The sequence below is a fragment of the Podarcis vaucheri genome (assembly GCF_965113315.1).
Source record: "Podarcis vaucheri genome assembly, chromosome: 4".
Classification (NCBI taxonomy): domain Eukaryota; kingdom Metazoa; phylum Chordata; class Lepidosauria; order Squamata; family Lacertidae; genus Podarcis; species Podarcis vaucheri.
The window spans coordinates 70,069,764-70,097,440 of record NC_138762.1 but is presented as its reverse complement, the minus strand read 5'-3'; the positions used below and the strand labels follow the sequence as shown (position 1 = coordinate 70,097,440).

Below are 27,677 nucleotides of genomic sequence, written 5' to 3'. Positions count from 1 at the left end.
TCGCGCGCGCCCGTTCTCTCTCTTTCTTCGTCTCCTCGCCGTTTCCCCTCCTCCTCCTTTTCTTCCGCCGCCACCGCTGCCCTTGCCGCGGCCCCAGCCATGCCCAACATCGTGCTCTTCAGCGGCAGCTCGCACCAGGATCTGTCCCAGCGCGTGGCCGACCGGCTGGGGCTGGATCTGGGGAAAGTGGTGACGAAGAAATTCAGCAACCAGGAGACCAGGTGAGGCGCGGAAAGCGGATTGGGGATGCGGGGGGGGGGAGAGGCGAGCAGCCTAGGCGGCTCAGCGTCTCCATTGCAAGCCATTCCCGGTGCCCCCCCTCCCTAAAAGCAACAACAGTTGAGGCCCTGAATCCCAGGGTCGCCCCACGTTGGCAGAGGGTTGGGCTAGATGACCCTCGCGGTCCCTTCCAACCCTTCCTGCGTTCGCCCTGACCGGGGGTCGCATCGAGAGGGGCACGGGCGGGAGAAGAGCTTCCTGTCTTGAGAAAGCGAGGGGTGAAGTGACGAGCATGGTGGGGGCGCGGGGATGCGGAGAAAAAAAAACCCCTTGAAAGCTTAAGCGCGCTTTCCTCTGGGTTGCGTGTTTTGTGTGTGCATGCAAATTATGGAAATGCTAATGCAAACTGGACACTCTCTTGTTTGCTCATAAACCTGCGCGGGAAAAGGGCGTCCTCCGTGTCGCAGGATAATTAATTGTTCTGCCCTAAGAGGGTGGTTTAATATATTTGTCTGAGGCCTACAAACTAGATAATAGATAGATAGATATCTGAGGCCTCAAGTGTATCTTTAGCTCTGGCCACGCTTTCATTGTCCCGTTTTAGGAAGAAAGAAAAAACAAAAAACCACTTGCCGCTTTTCTCTCTGCCTGCTTTATTTCTCTGGGCCCCTAAATTGTAGATTCAGCAGGCACTTGTAGCCAGGTGAAGCGACTCAGAAGCGTCTGTTATATATGTCTTTGCATGTAGTCTGCTTTTTCTTCCTTTGCTTTCACATTTTACAGCTTAATGCTTGGACCTAGAGGAGGTGATGAGGATGATTTACGTTTGTCCAGAGTGAGGCATGCATTCTGGGCCTTCACACCTCTAGTTTACGCATTAAATGCCTTATTCGTGTTTTAAAGCATAATGTGTGAATTATTAGCCTGTAGTTTAGAATGATTGCACCAGTTCTTGGCTCTCTCAAAGTGTGCCTAAATGCAGAATCTAAAAGTCCACATGCCTGGTTGTACTATTAACAAATTTTGAGTAACTACCATATCTTAGTAAGAGTACCGTCACTTGTTATTCTGATTGTGAGTCTGCACTTCACTGATAATCTGTGTTTGCCTGTAAGCATGTCTTGAAAGCCTACAGGCTGCCCCTTTCCTGACAACCTTGATCATGACAGGACAAAAAAGTATTTAAAAGGCACCACTGATCATAAATAATCTAGAGTTAAAGGTGAGCATGTTTGCTTACAATAACTGCCCTAAATTGTTAAAATAGAGACTGAAGAGCTCCAAGGGATCTGTGCAAACTGACTGAATAGGCAGTAAAGTGGTAAATCCAATTTGGTGTAAACTAGTGTCAAGTGACACACATTGGTGCAAAAAAATAAAAAAAATTCATATGCACTTATGAGGTCTGAAGTGACCAAGAATGAGACCTTGGGGTCATAATAGAAAGCTTAGTGAAGATGTTGACCCAATGTGCAGCAGCTGTGAAAAAGGCAAATTCCGTGTTAGGAAATCATTAAAAAATCAATTGAAAACTGAACTGCCAATAGCATATTGCCTTATGCAAATCTATGGTGTGGCCGTGTACAGTTCTGGTTACCTCCCCTCAAAAAGGATATTGTAGAGTCGGAAAAGAGCAACCAAAAAGAGATGACATGATAGAATTTTATAAAATTTTGCACAGCATGGAGAAAGTGGATAGAAAAAAGTTTTTCATCCTCTCATAACGCAGGAACATGTGGACTTCTGACGAAGCTGAACATATGAAGATTCCAGACAGATAAAAGAAAGTGCTTCTTTGGTCCTTGAATATTGAATGTGGTTTGTTTGTTTGTTTGTTTGATCCGTCCAATAATACATTTCATATTCAAGGACCAAAGCTGTTTACGAGCTGTCCTAGATCACACATACATATCCTATCCCTCTGTTTCTCCTAATTCTACTCTGAGGTAGAACAGTTTGCTTCTGTGTTCATAAGACATAGGAATGTGGCTGTTTCTTATTGAGATGGGAAAGTGAATCACAGCTTCTGTATCCTTCCCTGATTGTCTTCCATTGTAGAGCATCCAAAATCTCTTTCCTGAAGTGCTATCTCATTTTCCCAGCACTTTAGAGCCTGGGTAGATATAATTATTTCTATCAGATAGTTCTTACCATTTCAGATGAGTCTGCCATGTAGTTGTGGCTGGTAGAATGTCACAGAGCAGAAAAAAAGATTTTCTGTTGCACGCACACCAACCCAAGAATGCTTCCCAGAATAAGGGTTTTTTGTGAGGGGTTTGGCTTAGTTTACAAAACTCTTTGCTGGTTATACCTTGGCAAGAAATGTAGCTAAGAGGCTTCTCTAAACTTGTTAAGAGACTATAATTGGACACGTTATAAATGAAGAATCATAGAATTATAGATGAAGAACCTATAGAATCATAGAGTTGGAAGGGACCCTCTGGGTCATCTTTCTAGTGCAACCTCCTGCAATACACACAATTCCCCATCCAAATTGAAACCATACTGTACCCTGCTTAGCTTTGCAAATATGCTAACGGTTTTATTGCTGCACCATTAAACTCCTATAAGTTTCCCTTTTCCGCTCTTGATTGCACAAATAAAATTGACAACTTTTTAATTAAAACAGGAGGCTACGGAATGGGCAACTCTATGGTTGTCTTTTTTGTAACAGGGCATTCTTCCCTGTCATCCTATATTCTTTGTCCCTAGGCCCAATCCCTAGCATCTCCAGGGTAGCAGGTGATTCAAAAGGCTTTAAACCTGAACAGCCATTTCCAGTTAGTGAACAGTGATGTGCCAGGTGAACCAAAATATTGTAGCTTATTCATGCTGCTGTTTATAGAAGTACACCTGAGTTTATTTCAGCAAAACTGAACACTAAGTTATGCCTGAGCTAGAAGCGAGATGCTACTCTGTGCAAGAGCTGTGGTGGTTGGGCTGCATCCCTTAGTACAGTGGTACCTTGGGTTACAGATGCTTCAGGTTACAGACTCCGCTAACCCAGAAATAGTACCTCGGGTTAAGAACTTTGCTTCAGGATGAGAATAGAAATTGCGCAGTGGCAGCGGGAGGCCCCATTAGCTAAAGTAGTACCTCAGGTTAAGAACAGTTTCAGGTTAAGAACAAACCTCCAGAACGAATTAAGTTCTTAACCCAAGGTACCGCTGTATACTGTATACCTAGCTTGGATCCTTAGAGTTAGTGCACATTAGATTCTTAAGCAAGTCTTGGTTTAGGCATAAGTATTCAATTCTTGTACTGCTTGTGCATGAAAGCAAAAAACATGCTCACAAGAAGTCAAAGGCACAAAGAACTTTGTATCTCACTGATGCTCTACTAGAATGGAGAAGTGACATCAGTTTTAAACATTCACGTTTAAAATGTATAGCACAGTATGGATGCTATGACTCTCTTTCACTCCTGATTTTAACAGTTCATGCTTGGAAGTAAGCCTCATCGACTTCAAGCATACAAGCTAAACATTTTAACCTTAAGCTGTCCTAAACTGACTCAGAGGACCACAGCAACGCTGTGTTGTTGCTGCTGCATTCTCTAATTTTCCAGCATGTGATCTGGCCTGGGGCTTAGAACAAGCACTGTGTGCACTCTAATGACATCTGCTTCACGTGTGTAAACAAAAGAAGCTTATTGCTTGTGTTTCTTTAGACACACACACACCACCACCACCACCACCACTGATAGTGATGGCTCTTGGTGTTATTGGGATAGTTGTGAAAACAAAAAATAAAATAGCATAAAGTTGAAATAACTGAGCTAAAGTGCAAGTTCCTTCATTGATTTGTTTCACTGATTTAAATTTGTGTAAAGCTGTGATTTCAGTCACTTTGAAGTTTCATTCGTAAAACTGCTTTTTGCTGCTCAAGAGCTCAGTTGTTCTATTTTGCTATTTATTGCTGTGCCACTAACGCTAACAGAAGCAATGCATGCATGCGGGCTCGTTGCTGCACATTCTGCGTACATGAATAGGTACCAACTATGCATTTAAGCTTGTTGCTGTGAGACAAAATGGTAATTTGTGTGAGCAAGATGGAGCATTTACCTTTTGCTTGGTGCACCTTGCTCTGTTGCAAAGGAAGCACATAGTCAAAGGATACCTCACAGAAAAGAGCACTTCGTGGGATCAGAGTTGCATTTGGTGTGTTCTCTACCTCTAGCTGTTGGTCAACTAAAACAAAACATTATTAATGTCTCTTGTTTTGAATATATCTGATTTCCTGGCATTGCAAGTCCACATTCAGTCTTTCATAAAATCATGGAGTTGTAAGGGACCCCTGTAATGCAGGAATCTCAACAAAAGTCTTCTGTGACAGAGGGCCATCCAACCTCTGCTTTAAAACCTGCAAGGAAAGAGAGTCTACAACCTCCCAATTGACAGCTCTTTCTATTTCTTGCCACAAAAACAATTTAGCATTTTTAAGTTACTGTTATTCTCTCCTCTCCTTTCTGATAATGAGATATATTTCTTTAGCAGCTTTTTTTAACAGTTTGAATATCTTCTCAATCAGAATGGGACCTAAATAATAATTGAGAATATTGAAAAGACTGCTTTTGCTTGGGGTGGTGGTGGTGGTGTAATCCCACTGGTGTGCTCAAAGTGACATTTTAGCCTTGCGACTATCCTGTGTTCAAGTTAGTCTGAGAGATACTAACTTAGTTGACCAGCTGTTTGGATTGGGGTTTGTTTCCCCACATCCAAGCACAGCACTCAAACACTGGCTCTATGACCAAGTTGACTTCGGATATTTGAGCAGGCTGAAAGCAAAGACTTGACTGTTTAGTAGGGAATTATAAGGTTCTGATCAGTAGCAGGGGTGGTTGACATTGTGCCTTGGAGTGCCTTGTATGTCATCAGATGCACGTTTTTCTGCCACATATTCGCAAGTCAGGAAGTTGCATGTGACCGGACAATACATGCAGTGGCTCGCATACATTAATTCCCCCTCCCCCCAAATATAGCATTTCAATGCTGTGTGTCTGTCCCTTTAAATGTGTATGAAGCATTCTGTGTTTTCTGTCAACAACATTTAGAGCTGCAGCCACCAACTGTGGTTGGAAAAACAAATATTGCTTGTGCAGTTTAAGGGAAAGTATTCTTCTTGTTTTTGAACAGAAGCAAAATATGAATTTGGCCATCCAGATTAATACCCCAACAGGCCTCGCGGCATGCTTTTTTGTTCAGTGCTTATTGCAACACCGTCGCTGGGAGTTTGCAAGTGTGTGCTCAGCATTACGCATTAATAGAAGTGAACAATTAACCAATTGGTTCAGTATTAAAATATGGTAATCCTCTCCCAGAAAAGCCCTGAGGCAAATGCCTGTGTACATTGATAAGCCTTGCCCTGAGGGTCAACAAACTCTTGTTCTGTTGGACCAGCTTAGGGGGCAAGTTCCAGAGTCAATAGGCTGCCAGCGCATCCAGCCCTCCTAAGTATGGCTGCCAAAATTGCACATAATTACGTTCGGGCGCAGTAATACAATACAGACAAATTGAATGGTGTGATGTACATCCCAAAACGAGGGTAGGGGGTGTGAGGATAGCATTTCAGTGAAAAATATTGATACAACAGCAGTACAGCATTAAATGTAAATGATTACATGGTGTAGAATGTGAAAGCTGCATTTCCCAATTAAGCAGGAGGAAAGAATCTGCCTTCCCTATCCAGACGCAGTCCGTAAATAGGTGGTTGGTGCTGCAGCAGAGGTTGTAGGGCTCTGCATGCAGGCCCAAGTCTGGGAAGTTCCTGCTGTCTTGTTCTTTTCCTTCTCTCAGGCCAAAGCAGTTGCTTAAAGGTAAAGGGACACCTGACCATTAGGACTCTGGGGTTGCGGCGCTCATCTCGCTTTATTGACCGAGGGAGCCAGCGTACAGCTTCCGGGTCATGTGGCCAGCACGACTAAGCCGCTTCTGGTGAACCAGAGCAGCGCACGGAAACGCCATTTACCTTCCCGCCGGAGTGGTACCTATTTATCTACTTGCACTTTGAGGTGCTTTCGAACTGCTAGGTTGGCAGGAGCTGGGACCGAGCAACGGGAGCTCACCCCGTCACGAGGATTCGAACCATCCACTTTCTGATCGGCAAGTCCTAGGCTCTGTGGTTTAACCCACAGCGCCAAAGCAGTTGCTTAGCTTACTGCAAAAAGGCACAGCTTATTGCCTGAGTCTGGAGCGTGGTCAAGTACAAAGACTGCAAGCTTAGTGGACATAAGGCAAGGATATCAAGCGTAAGCAAACCTTGGCCATCGCTACATTCAACTTCTCATGGCAGCAAGTCCCGAAAGTGCATCACGAGAGGCATTTCCTTCTTGTCTCTGCTTGAACCTCTTGTCAATCACTGTGTGGATCCTGAGCTCTAGGGTTATAGGAGTAGTGAACTCTCAACTCTGCCCGTGGTAAAGGAGCCTCAGTCCCATATGTCCCAAATGGGGAATCTGAGGGCAGATTATGCAGCAAGTAGCTGAAGCAGCTGTTGTTGTCGTTAATTAGTTAAATTTCTTACCCACCCTTCATCAAAAGGTTCCAGGGCAGATGATCGCAATTTAAAAATACAAAACTAAAAGTTTAAAATAAATGATAGTCAAGAGAATAGGGTGGGTCCTAAAAACATCCACTGGGTTCCATAAGCCTTTGTGGATGGACCAGGGAGTGAGCCATACGTGACAGCAGGCTCACAATGAGCCCCTCCCTCCCATCCATTTTGTGGCAAAGACCAGGTCAGGCTATGTCCAGCCACATGCACCGTACCAACAATGTACTGAGATAGCCACTTGCTTGTCATGGAGGCCATGAAGTCCTGCAATTATTGGATATTGGAACAACTTTCGAAACTCCCATTGTTCTAAACACATTTTGCAACAGGGAATTTCATTGGTGCAAGCAGTTTCTGAGCTCTGGGTACAGTACTGTGCCTAAGATTTCTGATTAAAACTGCAGAGTGGAAGGAAAGGAGGGCCTTTTTCTATCTCTGCACTTTCAGCTACTCTCTGATGCCTGGAGAAGAGACCCTCTTAAGAATATTAGGGGGGTGGGCAGGGGACGGACTAGACCATGTGACAAATGAACATTATACCTTAGCTGCTGTTCATTCATTTTTAGCTTTGTATTCTTGTTATGAAAAAGTATGCCTAGACATTCCATTGTGGCACCCCTAACCTAGGTTTAAGGTGCCATTTAGCTCCTGGCTTTCATATCTCAGTTTCTGACACTGATATTGAAGCCCCCCAACTCCACATCTGAAACTGCCTCCCCCTTCTGTCTCTAGCATGACACCTCAAGCTATCTCCTTGAACTCAGACACAGTTCAGATTGGACTTCTGAGGAGAGAGATGGCATTTTTATGAACAATAGCAAGCCTACTCCTCTGACCTTGACAGGTGGTGCACCAAGTATCCATGTGGACATAAGCTGAGCTAGCTTAATGTCACTTAGATCATCCAACTAGGTCTCAGTAGTAGTAGTAGTAATAGTAGTTGTTGTTCAGCTGTTCTCTTCCCATCTGTGTACATTTGCTCACCTCTGTACCTTCCCCATCATGGAGACAGCAGCTAAGCATGTCTGGCTCAGATCAGCGCCTGGCTAGATCACCTGGGAGTTCTTTAGCATAAGAATATTAGCATACTAAATAAAATAATAGGGGAGCTCCTGTGGACTGAAAAGAGAACCCACAAGCCTGGGTGGTGAGTGGGTCTGAGAGAGAATTGTGCCTAAATTGTTTCAGAACACTTGCATGAGGACCTCTACCCTTTGGACAAAGAATCATGTTGCCAACAACACTAAGCCACATTCAATAATCTTCTCTCTAGGACTTGGCCGGGGGGGATCAGCTCTTCTGGATACTGTAGATTAAAGGCCAAGGCCATGTCCACGAGTGAAACTTATATTAGCTGTTGGGCTTCACACCTGTGAGTCAAAATAAAATACAAGTGTATTATTTCTGTCATAGGTGAACGATACTCATAGATAGTGCATTTGAGTCAAAGGTACCATGGCATAAGAAGGGTGTAGTTGAAGTACTGACTTGTGTAGTTTTGATTCCATTTGGAATGTAATATATGTTGGGCGGAGGGGATTTGTTGTAATAATTGTGCTGACGTCCCTGCCATGCATTTTATAAAATGGTGCAAATTCAAAGTGAAATAAGGAGGTTTAAAAGTGCACCTTTGTGTATAAAATCTCCTCAGCTGTCTAATGGTTTGGGCACTTTGCACCAGTCACCCTTCGAACTTGAACCGAAAGTTCCAAATGGCTGAATTTGATAAATTGCATAAAACAAACATTGATGTTCTTCTGGGGGAAGATCTAGCTTGATTGCCCTTTTATCTGTATCACCACAACAGAATGTTGTTTAACTTTGGAGGTGGGGGGTGGAGATGGGGTAGAATCTTAATGGTTAACTAGTAGTTTTGCCCTTGATACATTTGGAATACAGTGGATTTTTTGTAACTAGGTAAATGATGCAAACTCCAGGCAGAATCGAGCCAAAGTTAAGCCCTTTTATGCTCAACTGATTTCAGTGGGAATAATAGTTAACCCTCTAATCTTATGCTCTTAAAGCCCTGTCTGCACCATACAAAGTAGTACCTGCACCACTTTAAATAGTCATGGCTTCCTCCATAGAATCCTTGAAACTGTAGTTTGCTCGGAAGCTGAGAGCTACACTTCTCAGAAAGGCTTAACAATCAATTCTTCTTCCCAGGAGTTAGTGAGTTGAGACTTAACTCCAAGTAGTACAACACCCTATAAAGGTGAAGCCTGTGGTTAAGTCTATCATAACACGTGAAGCCTCTGATCACGTTGCCACAACTTGTTGGTTTTTAAGGACCCCTCTTGCCTGAAAAGCAATTTTTGGGTTTGGGGAGTAAGCCTGTGTCTGGTACATTATCTGCAGAGAGCTAAGCTGCTTAGTTAAAATGTATTGTTTAGGAAGAGAATTTAAGTATTACTTGTCTGCTTTATAGACTTAACATGCCCAGTCATGTCATCGTTGTGTCTCCATCTTTCTTTCCAGTGTAGAGATTGGTGAGAGTGTAAGAGGGGAAGATGTCTACATCGTCCAGAGTGGTTGTGGTGAAATAAACGACAATTTGATGGAGCTTCTCATCATGATCAATGCTTGCAAGATTGCGTCGTCCTCCCGAGTTACGGCTGTAATCCCATGTTTCCCTTACGCTAGGCAAGATAAGAAAGACAAGGTAAGTGAGCGGTGGTTACTCTCTGAAGGTGTTTGTCAAAATAAGAGTCCTCCTCTCCTGCCCCCGCACATTTTCCCTGATTTGCCAAATTATGAAATGTATTTAGAATCTTTGGCTCTCCAGATGTTGATTGGCCCCAGAAAGCATGGCCAGTGGTCAGGGATGAGGGGAGTTTAAGTTCAGCAACATCTGGAGGGCCAGATGTTCCCCACCCTTCATTTAGACTGTTATAAACAACCTAGTGTAGTTAAAGCTGCACTATGCAGAATTCTTAGTTAGAAGCAAAGTTTCCAGTGAAATTGGTCAGCTTTGCTCCCAAGTGAATTTTGATCTTAACTGGCGAAGAGGATTCTTCCTCCCTAACCCATCATGGTGCCCCTGAGATCAACACCGCATATTTGGTAGTTGATACGGCAAATATTAATGTTGCAAATGAGAGCTGAGCAAATTCTACCACAAACACAGTTGAAAAATCCAAATGTAAGTACCTGTGGGTGTGTTTGGCATAAAAATAGTTCAGCATAGTACGAAGCAAGAAATATATTATTGTATGCAGTATAATTCTCGTTATTTTTCATGCTAAGATACCGATAAACAATTTTATGCATTCATGTCAATGTTACACCTTTGCTTTAAAAAAAATCAAAAGGATGCCTCCTAGCAAATCTTCCTATGCTGTGTCTTCTGCCTCAGTTTAATTCTTTTACTCAATTATGTTAATTGTGCTGTTTTCCATACTTTAGTAATGCATTCTTTTAATTATAGGCATTCTTGGGCTCAAGTGTTTGGCTACCACAATTTTTGCAGCTGTGAACAAATCAGTTAGAGGCATAACACATTCTGAAAAATATTGTGCTTAGACAACCACGTGAGATTAGTTTTGGGACTGAGCAATAAGTTATAATTAGTTCTAACCACACTCTTGGAATGACAGTGTAGGGAATGCCATGGGAAATTGCATCTCCAGTCATTATTTACCATTTTAAATCTTATGCAACTTGTTTGGAGTACAATACCCCACAACTTTATAGTGATTCTCTCCCCCCCCCCTTTTAAATTAGATAAACCTGCTTCACTTTTCCATTTTGGAACATTTTGTTCTATTCATAGTAGAATATTGGAGAGCTGATCATTTTTCCCCAGTAATGAAACTTATTTCTACTTAAGATTTCTTACAATAAGATGACAAGTTTTTGATAATGACCTTTTGATGCCTTAAAGGTTGAAAAAAAAAAAGATGCTGATCCAGGTGATCTCAGAGTTCCATTTTTGACTTTTATAGTTTCTTACCTTAAAGGGAAGTCACTGAGGATGCAATATTCTCTTTAGTTCTTCAAATCATATGCAACATCCTTCTTTCAATATGCCAAATCTCACTACTTGATACTTAACCCATATACACATTCTTTTCGCAACACTAAATTTTTCACCGCATATAAAAGAGGTCAATGGGGATTCTGATTGAAATGATTTTTTCAATTTATCCTATTCTTGCAGATGAGAGGATTTGCATATTTCATTAATTGACTTTTGTTGTGTTTTCCTATATAGGACCAAGGTAGATGGGTAAGTGGTACTTTACAGCTATCTTGATTTAAAATGTACCATGGATTATTAGAATCTCAGCTGACCCATTTTGATCTCAACTTCAGTTTAATTGCATAATTTTTAACTACATTTGAGCAAGCTCTGCCTCCCTTATCAAGAAAGGAAAAAAACCTGGGATTTTTGCATTTCCAGATAACATTACTACTTTTTGCCAACACAACAAAGTTCATACTGAAGTTTATATCAGACCTTTTCCAAAGTAAACAAAAAATTAGGTAACTCAGAGCAGGAAAGTTTTAAATCTAAGCCACTATTTAAGACGTGTGTATATATAGGATATTCACCACACATGCAGAGCCAATTCCTTGATTATTGGAGAAGCAGCATAAATCAATCACTGTTTTGAAGGAGAAAACTGGAAATTGAGTTGTGTAGGCATGACACACACAGTAGAAACATATAAGCCAAAAAGTGTGGTAGACAAGTTCACCAGTCCAGACGCAAAAGTTGGGTGTGGTTCTATAGGATGCTGAGAAAGTAACTGGAAATTTCCAGGTTTCAGATCTTCTAAAAATATTAATGTCATTCTGAAATATTTGTTTGTGTTACATAAAGGAGCTGTGACTAATGGCTTTGTCTCTTGCTCTTAATCCTAAAGTATAATTTGTAAGCAGAGAGCAAAATGTCCAGGAGCTAACTCCTTGAAGGTTCAAGGATTTGGTTTTTAGAGGGGTTTAAAAAAAAACCCCAACTTGTTCACTGATTTCCAGATGTTATTCACGAAACATACATGCCAGACCAGCATTTATGAATGGTTCTTCTGTTGGTTCACTGGGTTCCCTTTTGAAGCATTGATTTGCCCCATTCAGAAAAAGAAATGCTAAGTGGAAATGTTCTCTGTACTAGAGAAGGAACAACATTTTCCCTTGGGTCAGCTTGGCTAGCAGCCCTCGAATTTTGGGTCTTCTCCCGTGTTATGTGACTTGGCTTGTTCACTGGGGTAACTTGGGTTTACTTGCTAAACTGTTCCCTGCAGGCACCTTTTGTCATGGTGCTCTTGGACTGGAGGCACGTTGCAATCTAGATGACGTGGAACCCGATTGTGCAAGTGTCTCCTCACCCAGTGTTTGTACTAAAAGGCGATCGCCAGCATTGCACCTGCTTGCTCTTTCTCTATTCCACCTGCGTATCCTCCAACCTTGAAGAGCAGATTTTGGGGGAGTTTGGGGCAGAAATGGAGGAAAGAAAGGAGAAGACCATTGTGCAAGTTAGGCTGACACAAACTGGATGCCACCCAGAGCGCTTACAATTTGGCAGCATCAACAAGCTATTATTTGAAGTAAATCTTATGCTGGTGTGTGGATGTGGTTTTCTGAATATTCAAAAAGTGACAACATATTATTGGCTTCACACCGAGTCTTCAGAAAGTGTTAATGACCAATTTCCCTCCTTGCTAATGAGAATCAGATAAATAGCTTGGATGTGACCTATCCACAGTTGGGCTTTGAGAGGCCAGAACATCCCATGAGGCAAAGTAAATACTTCCTACTAATTATCAGAGATGTCCTCTCTGCACTTGTCACACTGGTGTCTTGACAAGATGTAGCTTTTAAGCAGTGGCTCTTGGTTCTGGCATCTATCAGTGCTGTTTTAGCACTTCATTTTTCAGTCCTGAGATCAATAATGTACGCAGTATGTTGAACTTTGCCTCCTGGCTGCTGATGTTGCAGAATAGCCAGTGAAGAGAGGTATGTCTTCAGCTATATGCTTTGGCTGAATGAAATTCTTCACATTTTTAATAATTAGCCATATTTTTGAAAAATATGTGTATTTGACTATATAGTGTTCCACTAATGTCACTGTTTGGATTTTCAGTTGTGTTGATTTATTCTTGAAAAAGTGGGCAGTTTGCGGTGTGTGTGTGTGTGTGTGTGTACAAGCTCCAGTGCTATGCAGTCACCCAGTCATTCATTCATTGTGAGAGGTTCAGAACTTCTGTGCAAACTGCATTGCAATGAATGTGTAGCATATGGCAGAAGCGGTTGGTGGATTGTGTCATGCATGTGACTCTGCTATGAGTAAGGGGAAGCTGATTGCCCCATCTCAGTTAAATCTAACATATATGAACAGTAATTCATATACATCTTTATTAAAAGCAGTTTGCAATGCATTAAACAAGGGTTTTAATGAATAAACAACAACCCACACCCAAAATGAGCTCAGCCCCAAATCATGGCTGTCTGTGTATCAGTTGTGCAGGTAGTGGTTTCTGTCACAGTTCTTTCTCAGTTCTGTTGTTCTGCTGTTACTTTTCTGTTCTGAGTGTCTGCTTCCCCCCTCTTCTTTCTCTACCCCCCTCTTGTCCATTTTCAGCCTTTTACAACTCTCCTTTCTTCTCCTGACTTTTTCCACTTCCTGCAGGCATTGCAACTGCTTTGCATCCTGGGCATTTGCATTTGTGTAGGAATTAGGACTAGCTTCCTAAAATGAAATGTAAAAGAAGCAATCAAAAAGTTAGGGGTATGGGGGTACTTGGAAGAGTTGACCCTTAGTGGGACAGTTGCATTTCAAGTATTTTCAAATGCTACATTTTAGCAAGACAGATTTCTGTAGCAATACTGTATGTCCCATTCTGCCAAAATGTTGCATGCTTTGACCTGAATGGAAGTCATGATAAACCTGGTGGTTGGTGAGGCAAACCTTTATGGAGGAATCAACTTATGGTTGTGTTTTGCATCAAAAAATGGGGTGATCTGGAATGCATTCCATTCCCCCCCTCCACACTTCTTAGTGCTTTCAAACTATCTAAATGCCATTTTGGAAAAGGCCCACTTCCCAGTTAAATCTGGTTCCTCATTCCTAAGAACTACGTAAGCTTCATCACATGGGGAAATGATGTCAGTGTTTACTACTTGAAGAGGAATGATTTGTTCACTGTTCCGTTCAAAACTACATGTTACCTCAGTAGCCAAATATTTCCAAATACACACTTGCTTAGGCAACACTTTATGTAATGTGTGGTGGGGGCAAGGGTAGAGGACCATTTGAAATAGATACGCCTTGAAAATTCTGCCCTGCTGGTTTCTCCCCTAGTTGTTTCGGGTATCTGAAACCAGATTTCCTTTTGGGGTGAAGGAGAATTTTTTCAAAAAATAAGATTTTAAGATCTTTCATAATACAATGCAATGCAATAACTAATCTAAACAAGAGAGAGAGAGAGAAGAATGCAAAGTCCTCTGTCACAAGTAGGTCTCCATTTTTTCTCACAGCCTCCTTGGGAGATCTCTGGGGACCTGTGGTCCTCCAGGTGGATAGTTCAATTGTTTATGATGTGGTGCTGATAATGCCAAGGTTGCAGGTTCAATCCCTCTAAGGGACAGCTGCTTATTCCTCCATTGCTGGGGGTTGGACTAGATGATCCTCAGGGTCCCTTCCAATTCTACGATTCTATGAAATCCAATCATCCCCAGCCAGCACGGCCAATGCTCAGGGATTAGGGGAAGTGTAGTCTAATATCATCAGCTGGGCCCCAGATTTTCCACCCTTGGTTTAAAAAAAACTGTCAAGGAAGTGTTTGTAAGGGGATGAGGGAAGAGCTGATCTCTCCCCTGCCCCCAGATTATCTTCACAAGGCAAATGGGTTTGAGTGGGGAAGGGAAGTTGCAGCCGAACAACAGGAAGCCAAGTGGTTCATTTGTGCAGGTCTCTGCTGCAGATTGCCGCCCCCCCCCCCGTTGTTTTTCCTTATAAGTAGCCGTGGTTTTCAGCATGCATTTGTGTTTGGCCCTGACTATATTAAAGTAGTTTGGATGTCTGGAGTTAGCAAGTGGCTTAAAAAATATCCAAAGAGGTCTAAAACAGAAGCCCTTGCTTTCAGAAAAGCCAAACGATTGTGTTCAGAGTCCTGAGGTGGATCTACACCGACCTGTCTAACATTATTAGAAGGGCATTAGGTATATCGTTCTAAAACGTCACAGGGCGTACTTTTAATTTAAATGGTTTTTCTTACTTCATTGTTGGTTTATAGTCGTCGAAACGCTGCTGGTGGCTCTGCAGCTCCCTCTGGTGTCACATTTTAAAAACACATTACTTTAAAAGCAATGTGTCATCTGTTCCTCTGCGTTACCCCAACCCTTCCTTAACCCTTTCCTACCATTAAAAATGGTACGCAGGTGGCACTGTGAGTTAAACCACAGAGCCTAGGACTTGCCGATCAGAAGGTCGGCGGTTCGAATCCCCACGACGGGGTGAGCTACCGTTGCTCGGTCCCTGCTTCTACCAACCTAGCAGTTCGAAAGCATGTCAAAGTGCAGGTAGATAAATAGGTACCACTCCGGCGGGAAGGTAAACGGCGTTTCCATGCACTGCTCTGGTTTCCCAGAAGCGGCTTAGTCATGCTGGCTACATGACTCAGAAGCTGTATGCTGGCTCCCTCAGCCAGTAAAGCGAGATGAGCACCGCAACCCCAGAGTCGGCCACGACTGGACCTAATGGTCAGGGGTCCCTTTACCTTTACCATTAAAAACATGGGTGCAGATCTGCCCCAGGGTTGGGACGAGAATTGAGAGCAACAGCAGGTAGCATTTAAAGTGTGTAAAGAAATTGGTTTGAGCTCTTGTTGCAAGCCCGGAAAGCACATATTGAGGACTCCTTACCTGTAATAATCTTCCTGATGCCAATGAGAACTGAGAATGTTCAGTGGATACTAAGAGCCACAGGATGTTGAGTGTAAGGTATATAAAAAAGGCAACTGGAAGGGAGGCTAGAGGTGAAGGTGTGGCTGGCAGGCTGGAACCCTGAGCAGAAGCACTTCTGTTAGACTGCAGCGTTTCTCAAACTTGGGTTTCTATATGTTTTTGGACTATAGCTCCCATCATCCCCTACCACTGGTCCTGCTAGCTAGGGATGATGGGAGTTGTAGTCAAAAAACAGCTGGAGACCCAAGTTTGAGAAACACTGTGTTAGAGGATGAGGATACAGCTGCAACATTTTGTTTGCAGGTCCCACTTGTTTTATATACAGAGATGCATAGATATTATAAGAAGTGTGGAAGAGCTCTGATCACTTGTCCACTTGCATCGCTTGAACCGAGAGACCTTATGACTTCCTTCTCACCCGCCCCGCAACCCCAAAGTTAATAAAACCCGTCTTTTGTTCCCTCCAGAGCCGCGCTCCCATATCTGCAAAACTTGTCGCCAACATGTTATCAGTTGCTGGAGCAGATCACATCATCACCATGGATTTGCACGCTTCCCAGATACAGGTAATGAGGATTCCTTTTCTCTCTCCTTCCTGTATGCTGCTTCCCTTTGTGTGTTTGCACTGCCATCAGGAAAATGTGTTGGGTCGTGTGCAGCTAGGTCTGCGTGCAAGCAGAATAGACACTTGCTCTTTTGCTCCTCCCACCTCCAGCTGCCCACCACATCTGTTGTGCAGGGTTTTTTTTGGGGGGGGGGTTATAGGAGGCTGTAGATGGGAGGAGAGGAAGGTGAAATCCCATTGCGTGAGTAGAAGCTGGATTCCACCCTTTGTTCTATCTGTCTACTAAAATTTGTGCCCCACCTTTGTAAACAAAAAGTCAGCTTGATTGTGGAAGCAGTAAAGTGATAGTACGAACGCTCGCAGCATGTCTCCAGTGCCTACTTAAAATAGGCCGTATGGGCCAAGTGTCATTGTCTAGGGATATTGCTCCATCATCTGATTTTCCCTCACCCAGCTGATAACAAGAAGGGTTTCAGAAGCTGAGAGTGGTTCTTTACTAGGTGCAAATGGACAAGCGATTCCGGAGAAAATCCTCATTCCAGGCTGATTTAGGGCTTTAAAAACTAAATCCACCAACCTTAGTAGAGCCTGGAGACAAGTTGGCAGCCAGTGAAGAGGATATATTCAGCTGTCATCATATGATCCACCCTGCTAGCCACTGATGGCACAATTGTTGACCATCTGGACCTTCAAGAGCAGCCCTGCACTGCAGCAATCCATATGTTCCAGTTGACTCTACTAAAATTGAAGCCAGGTCTAGTGATTTCCCTTGGGCAATCCTGTGGTCTCCACAGGGTTGCTTTGAAGCATCATGGGCTTTGTACTGCAGTGGTCTGTTTAAGTTCCAGGCTGGGGCATTTTAAATATTTAACAAGCAACTGCTATCTCTCCAGCTCTCTCTCTCATAAAGCCTCAGGTTGTTGACTGTCAGCTGTAGACAACACACACAGTCTTGGAGGTTTTCTCAAGGCCAAGTAAGAGACCTGCTTTTTGCTCCCATGGGCTTCAAACTCTTGAGTTTGCTGTGCATGTGATGGGGGCGTAATGATGTAGGAAGGTCCAAACGGCTTCTTTCATTCTCAAAAAGTGACAACTTTTTCAGTAGGAAGAAAGAAGTGAAGAGCAGCTCCCTTAAGTGGCAGAATCAAGAGAGGCAGAGGACCAGCCTGGATGCTAATGAGAATTGGGATGCAGTTTATTAAAATGAACACCACCCACCCTTTTGGAGTCACTAAATTTAGTCACTGTCACAAAGCAGTGGCTGTTACATGGCTGCTTAGATGCAGGCTGAAATGTATTCAGTAAGCTTTTTCCTCGCAGCTGTTGGGGGGTCCTTGCCTCTCTTGTTTCAAGCATTTCAGTGAAATGGGCATATCAAAAAGAGGGTTAGATGCTAGACTGCATGACCAGCATCTCATTTAAAATGGTCAAGCACAGCCATTTAGATGTTGCGCTTGGACATATATTGGAGCAAAGGTGGTATGTGCTTCTTCCCATGTCTGTATTTGCCTTTTGTTTTATATACTTTCATCAGGGACATGCCTTCAATCACACCCCTCACCAGCCCTGCTCCACACTTCCCTCACGTGCTTTTGCCTGGTGGGAATGTGTCCTTGTTCTGTGACGATACCTCTAGTTTGTGTGGATAAAGATGGGTGTGGTGGGTGGGTGCATATGGGAGCTTCCAGCTTCTGCGTGGCTGAAGTGTTGCCTGCTGTGCAAAGATAAGAGTCTCATCCATTGCTCTGCCCAGTTTTGCTTGTGACCCTGCCCACTTTTTTCACTGGTCCCACTCAATACTGGCTAACAATCCCCAGGAAGTTACCTGTGAGACTATGGCTGTGGCAGAGAAAGCTCCTCATCTGCTTATTTTGCATGAGATTTTGGCAGTAGTTAGCCTGCCTCTGCAGCTTGTTGATCATATAAAGATCTGTACCTCCGTAAATTAATACCTGGCTGTCTCTTTTCTTGCAATCTCCAGGGTTTCTTTGATATCCCAGTGGACAACCTGTATGCAGAACCAGCTGTGTTGCAGTGGATCAAAGAAAATATTGTAGACTGGAGGAACTGTGTCATTGTCTCACCAGATGCGGGAGGAGCAAAAAGGTAGGATGCAATCTCCAGCTAACCTTATTATATAGTTTCTGACATGCAGAGCCCACCTTTTTTCTGTTACGGAAGCCAAGGCAGCTTACATGCTGTTCCGCAGGTGGCTTCTCCATTCAGGCACTGACCAGACCGAGGCTTCATTAGCTTCAGAAAAGTGCTGGCCACAGGGGCCTTCAGACCGTATGCTGGGAGGAACAATCTCACCAGCATTCCTTTTACAGAGCAGAAACCACTTTGGCAATTGATGTTTATCTAAGTGATTGTTGCATCGGTTGCTTAACTTCTGTAGGTGGAACATTTTTTAGAAAGCAGTGAGTTCCAAGCACTGGCAAACTTACCTTCTTAAAATAATTTCTTTGTCGTGCTGAATCACGACAAAGATCCATCTAGCCTTGTTTTCACAGTGGCCAACCAGATGATTTCCAAGCTCTGCACTTTGCTTGGTGGGCAAGGCCCACTGAGTGCATCAGCTCCTGAATGCCAGGGATGCTTGTGTGAGATCCCACAGGATCATCCCAGTGCAGGAAAGGATTCAGACATTGGGACATGATATATTGTTGTTATCCTTCCTTGTTCACATGAGTTCAACACAGTACCATCCTTTGCAGCTTAAACTTGGAAGCTAAGGCAAGTTTCATTTAACTCCTAGAAACAATAATCCAGAATGCTTTAAGGCACACTGGATTTTCCCTGCTATTGCCCATTTCCTCCCCCTTAAAAACAACAACCGCACACAGTTTTGTGAAGTAGTAAAAATTGTATTTACTTAAATAACCTCGGTCTTGAAGAAACACTTAACAGTAGCAAAATGAAGGCACGTTTATAACCACTAAGTTACAAAAGTACAAAATGTGATTTCAAATAGGGTGAATGGGCTGCAGAGCTCAGACATGCACATGCAGTCAGCTTGGAAGCATGATGAAGAAAGAGGAGGCTGCCCAGATTAGCAGGATGTATGGAGGGTTACCGCTTACTGCCAAAGCAGACAAAGGAAGTGATCTTACAGACTTCTCTCTGGCAAATTTTACAGGAAAGCTCTGTGAGCCTCAGCCCCGTCATGTGCCCATCTGGCAAAACATGACTTGTTGGTTTGATTGCAATGATGTCCCACATCCAGAACTGGAGTGCTGAGCAGGGCCTTGAGCCCCAAGCAAGTTGGAGAGCCTAAAGCTCTTTCCATTCCAGGTCTGCTTGGGACCTGATTGGCATTTTGTTTGGTTGTTTCCTTGGCAAATGTAGCTCACATCCTCTGCATTTTATCCTCACAGCAACCTTGTGAGGCAAAGAAGCAGTGACTTGCCAGCAAGTGAGCTTCATGGCTGGCTGGGAATTTGACACACTAAACCCCTCTAAACCCACACTTGCAAAAGTTACCACTATGATATATGTAGAAACTGCTTTCAGCGGCCAAGGCAAACGTGGAATAGGCCTTTGCATTTAGGTCTGGCCAGGCATCTGAAACCCATTAGCAATGGTACCTGCCTAAGTTCTTTTGGGAGGCAGTTCCACAGGCTAGGCCCCACAGTACTGAAAGCACAACTCCTCACTGACAGAAATTCTGCTTCTGGCTGATAGAGAACCACTAATAGTGCTTCTCACCCCGCCCCAAACAATGGTAGTGATAAACTTGGGATTGTACATGGTCTACGTTACTCTGGGTACAAGTACCTTGAAACTGGCCCAGCAGCAGATGGGAAGCCAGTGCAGGTCTTTTCAACTCCAGCATCGTGTGTTGGTGGTAGTCTGTGGGTTACCAAAGCCTCCTTGAGAAATTGGCACTCTGGTTTTATTCAACGCAGGCAGGAACGTGCTGAGTAGTCCCAGCCTCCCTAGCCTTTGTGGGAAGAGCAGAGAGATCCTCTGTGGTTCTCATGGGAGTCTTCACATGCCAGAAGGCATCCATCCACAGGACATCCTACACGACTGGGATTCTGGGTCACAAGCAAGCTTTCGCAGGTTCAGCCATCTGCACAAAGACACAGGTGGTAGAGGCAAACGAGAGCTGCTTATCACGTGCATCTTGCCATGAGAGACGTACTTAACACAAAATTCTGCACTCTAAAGAGCAAAGATTCTCTCTTGCTATCAAGCTACCCATTATGCTAAATTGAGACAGCTAATGTAATCAAATGCAGCTAATTTTTAAAATGCTCCATCAAGCCAATCTAGATCCTGATTATAAATGCTCGCCTGCCTTAAATTGAGGGGAGGTGGGGGTTGAATTTTGCTCCATGTGACTCATCTACTGCTGTTGTAACGTTTTTATAGGATCTAAAAGTTTTGTTCCGATGCGTCAGTCTTTTAATACAAAAGCCCTGACTATGTTTTGCTCCCGCTTGATGCAGAGTCACTTCCATCGCTGACAGACTGAATGTTGAGTTTGCCCTGATCCACAAAGAGAGGAAGAAAGCCAACGAAGTGGACCGGATGGTCTTGGTTGGGGATGTGAGCAACCGCGTAGCCATTCTTGTAGACGACATGGCAGACACATGTGGCACAATATGTCACGCTGCGGACAAGTGAGTAAAAAACTGAGGCAGACCTTCATGATGAAGAGAATCGGGTAGCAGCAGAGGTTTCTTTGGGGTGGGGAGGGGATGGGTTTCATTTTAGTTCAGAAAAAGAGATCTTGCCCACACAAAACATTGGTTTCTCTGCCTGCTACGACTTAAGTATGTTTTTATGGGTAGCTTCAGTCTTAATTGAAATACACCTTTTTAGGAAATAGCCTGTTAATTTACTTCCCTGAGCCTACCTAGCTATATAGATGAACTTTGTAGTCAAGTCTTCATTTACAACTGTGCAGGATCATTGCATAGTAGGGCGGGGTGATAACTGGTTTTCAACATTGTGATATGTTGGCAGCTAAACACCACGATATGCTGGGAGGAAGAAGCAGCCAAGATAAGTGAGCAATCCCCAAAGCCTCTGGGGCTCATGCAGGCAGGAGGGGCATCGGGGCTTCCTGCCTTCACCCGAGCAAGCAGGCTGTGTCTTTCCTTCTGGGGCGGTCAGTCGCTCCAGGAGGAAAGATGCAGCCTGCCGTCCTGGGTGAAGGCAGGCAGACGACAGGTGTGTACTGTTTGGGGGAGCCACTGGGGCAATTGCCGGGGGTGCCCTGCACTGCTTTGTGAGACCTTGCAAAGCCACTCAGGGCTATTGCCCCTCTGGCAGCTGGGCAGGCCCTCTTGGTCCTCCGCCCCTGGCATGGGTGCAGCCATGTGCAGACCTGCACCTTGGAGATAAGCTCTGCCACTGGTGCATGGGGCCTGAGAAGGCTCTGTGCATCTGTCTGCATTTGTCCAAGTGGGTAATTACTCTTGTCGTTTCCTGAAACTTGCACTCTAGATTTGTGCTGACATTCATACATCTCCCGCTCTCCCCCTTCCTATGTTTTATAGATTAGTGTCTGCAGGAGCAACTAAGGTTTATGCTATTCTCACTCATGGGATCTTCTCTGGCCCTGCTATTTCGCGGATCAATAATGCTGCCTTCGAAGCAGTCGTCGTCACCAACACGATCCCTCAGGAAGAAAAAATGAAGCATTGTCCCAAGATTCAGGTATGGTGCGCTGATTTACAGCAGCAGCTCATCTTTTTAAGCTTTATATAGCAGTTTTATAAGCCACATTAAGGGGATAAAAATAGTTATGTGCCTGGGGACACCACCCAAGAGAGATCTTTTTTGAGGGGGGTGCAATGAGCTGCTTCCTCATCAAGGCCAGATTTGCAGAGTTGCACTCAAGTCTGGCTCTGGTGCGCAAGGCAGCTTCATTGCACGATGGTCCAGTGCTGCCAGCCCATGACAGCATCACAGCCTCCTAGGCCTGGGCAATATATGATGTCGGCTTCACTGGGTACATTGCTGCTCCTGAGTCCCTCTGCTGCCAGCGTGCCAAGGGAGAGCAAGCTGCATCCAGGCAGGGGGGACTCAGTGAAGCCGCCCTCATACTGGTGCAGAGGGAGCAACATGCTGCATCGATGAGGCACAATACAGCTTGTTCCTCCCTCCACTTCTTCAAACTGCTGGGCTGAGGAGTGTGCCACTGCCCTTGCCTCAGCCAAGCAGTTTTACGGAGTCCCTGACTCTCATGAGCCAGCAGTGCAATGAGGTCTCTGTTAAACTGCTCCCCAGTTGAGGGAGTCCCAATCCTTCTGCTTGCAAAGGAGCAGGAGGAGGATTGGGGCTGCGCAGGTGGGGGCTTCATGCCCTCCCTGGAGAAAGGCAGGTGCAAGGCGGAGGCAGATTTCCAAATGGAGCCTGAGAGGCTCCGTATGATGGATAGAGGCTGCTGCCTGGGAGGGTAGGCTATGTCTGCACACAAGCTGGAGGAGCGGGAGCCTTTGCACCCGCCAGCTGAGTAGCGCAGTGTCGCTCTGCCCCCCCCCAGCACTGGGAACAAGCTGTGTCATCCCAAGCAGCGGCTGGGGGCAATACAGCTTGTTTCAGCAGCACCAGACTACGATGTGGAAAACCTGATGCGACACGGGGCTGGGCTAGTGAGGCTCCCTCTGCACCCTGCCCCTGTATAAAGCCTAAGACTTTTGAGAGAGCTCTATGGTCACTTCTACATTCTGAATACATATCAAACATGCTAAATCGGGTCCTAATTGATTTATGGCTTGTACCAGGCATCCCTGGTGGCTAACCTAACCTTGCTTAAAAGTCCCTGTGGTGTCTTATTTGGGAAATGATTCCTTAGAACGCACTTTACAGCCCCAGCATCCTTACACATTTCTTTCTTTTGGGGTTTATTAAATAAAGTGCATCCTGCTTATTTGGTAGCTGTCTCATGTGCACCTTGCAGTAGCAGCAGCAGCGTGTCCTTCGATGGCACTTGGCGCACACATATTCACACAGGCTAAACAAAACCCAATGCGCCAGCCCAACCCTATCACTGGGTACAGTGCAGCGGGGAGCCTGGCTGGCTGACACAGCCTTTGGTGGGCACATCTGGCTCTATGCCCCATCCCACACTGCACCCCTACCTTGCAGAACAACACAAAACAAGTCTGGTCAGTGCATGGCTAACGCAACAAGAGAAATAAATTATAAAAGTTGATACTACAGGCTTGGAGGGAAACCATTCTAAATATCAGTTCACACTGCCCTCCAGTGGCAACAACTCTCATTGCCGTTATGCACAGTTTCTGTCTCATACCGCCCAGCCCTACTGGTGACGCATGGGTAAGTCACAATGTTGAAAAACAGATATCAGCAGCTAAATATGCTGATATATAAACACAATGTCTGTAATGTATCTCTGCTGCTTCTGCCTCCCCACCTTAGGAGAGGAAGAAGCAGCCAAGATACATTGCCCAGCCCTGAGGAAGCCCCCACACTGCTCTGGCTCATGCAAGCTGCAGGGGCTTTCTTAAACTGCTCAGCTGGGGGGCAGGAAGCCTCCTGCCCCTTGGCTGAGCAAGCCCAGATAGCACTCCAGCTCACAGAGTGGTGCTTGCGCCTTCTCAGGTGCAATGAATTGCCTACTCACGTTGTCTGAAACTGGTATTGCGATATGAAGCCCACATCACTCTCAGACAATTTATCCACCAGCTCTAGTCATCAGTCTGCAGAATGGCTGTTTTGGAAGTCTTGGGAAATGTGAAATGTAAAACTTAATCAAGATGTTCCAGCATATCTGCAGGGTCTTATGAATAGAGCTTGTACAACAACAAGTGATTGACAACTTTCCTCTTCCTCCACCCCCCCCCCCCGCCCAATAGACAATTGAGGTTTTGAATGAGACTCACTTTGGCATGTCCGGATAACAAAGGAAGCCACTATCTTTTCCTTGTAGGTTATTGATATTTCTATGATTTTGGCTGAGGCGATCCGAAGAACACACAACGGCGAATCTGTGTCGTACCTGTTCAGCCACGTCCCGCTATAACTGCAAACCAGCTTTGGCATGCTGCATTCTGGGGGGGTGGAGACACGCACATCAGATAATGCAGCTCATGATGAAGATAACAAAGGTCTACGAAAAGCTTCAGCTCAATCACACCTACGTTCCCTCTTTTAATATGGACAATAACTAAACCGGGCAAATATGTGTATTATTTTTGCTTTCAACTTTTTATAAATTCTCTTTGGGTTTTTAAAAGAGAAAACTATGCTTTTTGCCTGTGATTTATTAAGATGTGCATATATCATATGGGAAAACAGTGAGACAGTATTTTTTGCTAAGGCCAAAAGTTAACTCAGGGTTGGTAACCTGAGAGGCATGCACTTGCTGAGAGTTAACTGTGCCACACTTAGAACAGAAACTTGTAGTCATTTACAGATTTAGATTAAATGGCCTGTGAAATTCCCTTCTGACAAAATCCGTGTCTATCTTAAGCTTGCAGATCGTTTGTGGTCAAGTAATAATTTTTGGCACCTCTTAAAGTGCCCCTGGCATAATGATGAACTTAGACTGCCCTCTCATCCTGAGAAATCACTGCGCCAAAATGCTTCTAAACAGCTATGACCCGAGATAGCATAGTACAGCGCTTCATGGATTGCTGAGTTATGGCTGCACTTGCAGCCATAGGAAACTGCCTTATTAGTCCATCCCACTCTGCATTGTCTAGACTTGACTGGCAGTATGATAGCCAGGGTTTCAGACGGGGCATTCCCAGTCCTACCTAGAATTTCTGCTTGCAGAACTACTGCTCCTCTAAGCCATGACCATTCCCCCTCTTTGTGTCTCGGCCAATGAGGGACCTCAATCTGGAGGAGCTTCACATGCTTAACACACTTGACTTGGAGAGCAAAGAATATGCAGTTCTTTCAAAATGCACCCTTCTACCCTGCACGCACACACAATCTGTAATAAACTCTTACTTCCCAATGCCAGCACTTTATTTAGTGCCTGGCACTTCAGAATACTTGAGCCAAACCGTAATGCAATGTATCAACTCTACAGTTTTATTATTCTTATCCTGGGGGGGGGGGGGGAATACTTGTAAAACTTTATTTGTTTTATTCTTGCCCTTCTGTACTGGGGGCCCTTCCCATGTTAATTCTGTGACATGAGAGCTGTTGCAGTACAGCTGCCTTCAGCACCACAAACCCCAATATCATGAGTATTGCCTTGAAAAACTTGGGGCAACGCTGACAGGGGAAGGAGCTTCGATTATGGAGCTCCCATCTGACATTACCTGAGTGGTGTGGGCAGCGTCTGCAGCAGCTTCTGTGCTGTGAAGGGGCCCTGAGTCTCTAATTCCCAGCAAACATTTCATTTTCAATGCTAGCCTGTGTTATAAAAGGGACCAATCCTAAACCCTCACAATAATCCTCACTTAAACTCTTAATAGTGGTTGTGCATTAGGGAAGTCTGTTTGAAAAGCACAAACATGAGCTTCCTTTTCTTCCGGTAATCAGTTGTCCATTTATTATGCAGAAGGCAAAAAGAAAGGCATTTAAAAACATCTGCCTTACCTCATTTCCCTTGTATAAAATAACATTTGGTGTGTTTTTTTTTGCTTTCCTTTCCAAAACCAAGATTCCCACAAGACCACGTGTACTCTCCCATCTGCAGGGGAACTGAAACAATCGTGTACAAAACTTGGTTGTCCAAATTTTGAACAGTTAAACAGTTTCAGAAACTGATTGCTAAAAGTTTATAAAGACAGGTGCCTATCTTGACGTTTCTCATAACATGGAGCCAAATCTATGTGAATGAAGTAAGTGGCAAATAGTAGCATTTAATGGATACAAGTTGCATCCAGGATCACACAATTCCTTTTTAAACCATAGTTGGTGGTCTTGTTCCATAGCCCCAAAAAAGGGACAATGATGAAAATCTGTACGGAATTTTAAAATGACTTCCACTTTCTTAAACATTCACATATATTTCTTCTGTAATGCTTTTTGCAATAAGAGAGAACAGAAAAGATTTCAGAGTGTGTAAAGTTTAAACCAAAAAGCATTTTCAGTCTACATCTGCTTAACTTGCTTTGGATGTAAAGTCTTGGTAATTTTTTTGTCACTTATCTTGCCAAAGAATGTTTGATTCCTTAGTTCTTTGTATTGTTTCTGCAATCTCTCTCTTTATCCACTAATACCAAAGCTGGAATAAATGAAACCCATTTTCTTTCAATATCTGATAAGTTATAGACTGGGTTTGCTTCAAATGACATCAGGAAAGGTTTGTGTTTCAAGTTTCTCAATAAATCTCAGAACAGCATTATACTTACCGACTGTTAGTTATGTTTGGCTCTCTTATTTCATTCAGGAGCAGCAAATAATGCAAACCTAAATGGATATAAATAGACACATTCACATTCTAAGCGACTCTGGTCACAGAAACAGATACAAAAACATTATCAAAAGCATGTTCAAGAAGGATAGTGACAAGCTGGGATGTGTGCGGAGGGCAACCAACGTGATCAAGGGTCTGGAAACGAAGCCTTATGAGGAATGGTTGAGGGAACTGGGTATGTTTAGCCTGTAAAATAGATGACAGCCATCTTCAAATGGAAGATGGTGCAAGCTTGTTTTCTCCTGCTCAGGAGGGTAGGACCCGAATCAATGGATTCAAGTTACAAGAAAGGAGATTCCAACTGAACATTAGAAAGAACTTTCTGACAAGCTGATTGACAGCGAAATGGATGACCTCAGAAGGTGGTGGACTCTCCTTTCTTGGAGGTTTTTAACTAGAGGTTGGGTGGTCATCTGTCAGATTCTTTAGCTGAGATTCCTTCATTGTAGGGGGGTTGGAGTAGATGGCCCCTGGGATACCTTCCAACTCTAAACTTCTGTGTGAAACCAGGCACTGGGTGCTTTGTGGTATCTTACCTGAACACCTTGCTTTGCACACCTTGTATGCTAAATATAAAGTGGATTGTGCAAATGACACTAACTGTGTGGCTACAAGCACAAAAACAGTTTTGCTAACTGAAAAGTACTTGTCTATCGGATGAGTAAACTCAGAAATTTTCATTACCTTGTAAGGGGTTTTTGCATGGGATGTTTCTCATTCTGAGATTTGATTGAGTTTAAACATCTGGTTTACTTTTTATTTTTGAATGCATTTTCTTGTGCTGAAATGCCAGAGAGCAGCTGCACATACAGTGGTACCTCGGGTTACATATGCTTCAGGTTACAGACGCTTCAGGTTACAGACTCTGCTAACCCAGAAATAGTGCTTCAGGTTAAGAACTTTGCTTCAGGATAAGAACAGAAATTGTGCTCCGGTGGCAGCGGGAGGCCCCATTAGCTAAAGTGGTGCTTTAGGTTAAGAACAGTTTCAGGTTAAGTACGGACCTCCGGAACGAATTAAGTACTTAACCCGAGGTACCACTGTATTTGAAATGTGGCAATACTGTTAAGAAGTCTGA

General features: G+C 44.0%; 1 protein-coding gene across 3 annotated transcripts; it reads left to right on the top strand.

Annotated features, from left to right (window-relative positions):
• The first annotated feature begins 6 nt into the window (after positions 1-6).
• Positions 7-26,529, top strand: PRPS2 (phosphoribosyl pyrophosphate synthetase 2). Of its 3 annotated transcripts, XR_014219308.1 has the most exons (9): positions 7-221; positions 9,249-9,432; positions 10,984-10,998; positions 16,145-16,243; positions 18,224-18,348; positions 20,697-20,870; positions 21,753-21,912; positions 24,152-24,682; positions 24,718-26,529. XR_014219308.1 is itself a non-coding variant. In XM_082220910.1 (8 exons), exons 1-8 carry the CDS (start codon positions 100-102, stop codon positions 24,242-24,244), a joined length of 972 nt encoding a protein of 323 aa, XP_082077036.1. In that variant the 5' UTR covers positions 7-99; the 3' UTR covers positions 24,245-26,529. The 3 variants fall into 3 exon arrangements, 2 of the variants coding, with proteins under 2 accessions (XP_082077036.1, XP_082077037.1); XM_082220910.1 differs by having other exon boundaries at positions 24,152-26,529; XM_082220911.1 differs by lacking the exon at positions 10,984-10,998 and having other exon boundaries at positions 10-221; positions 24,152-26,529.
• Positions 26,530-27,677: the final 1,148 nt, after the last annotated feature.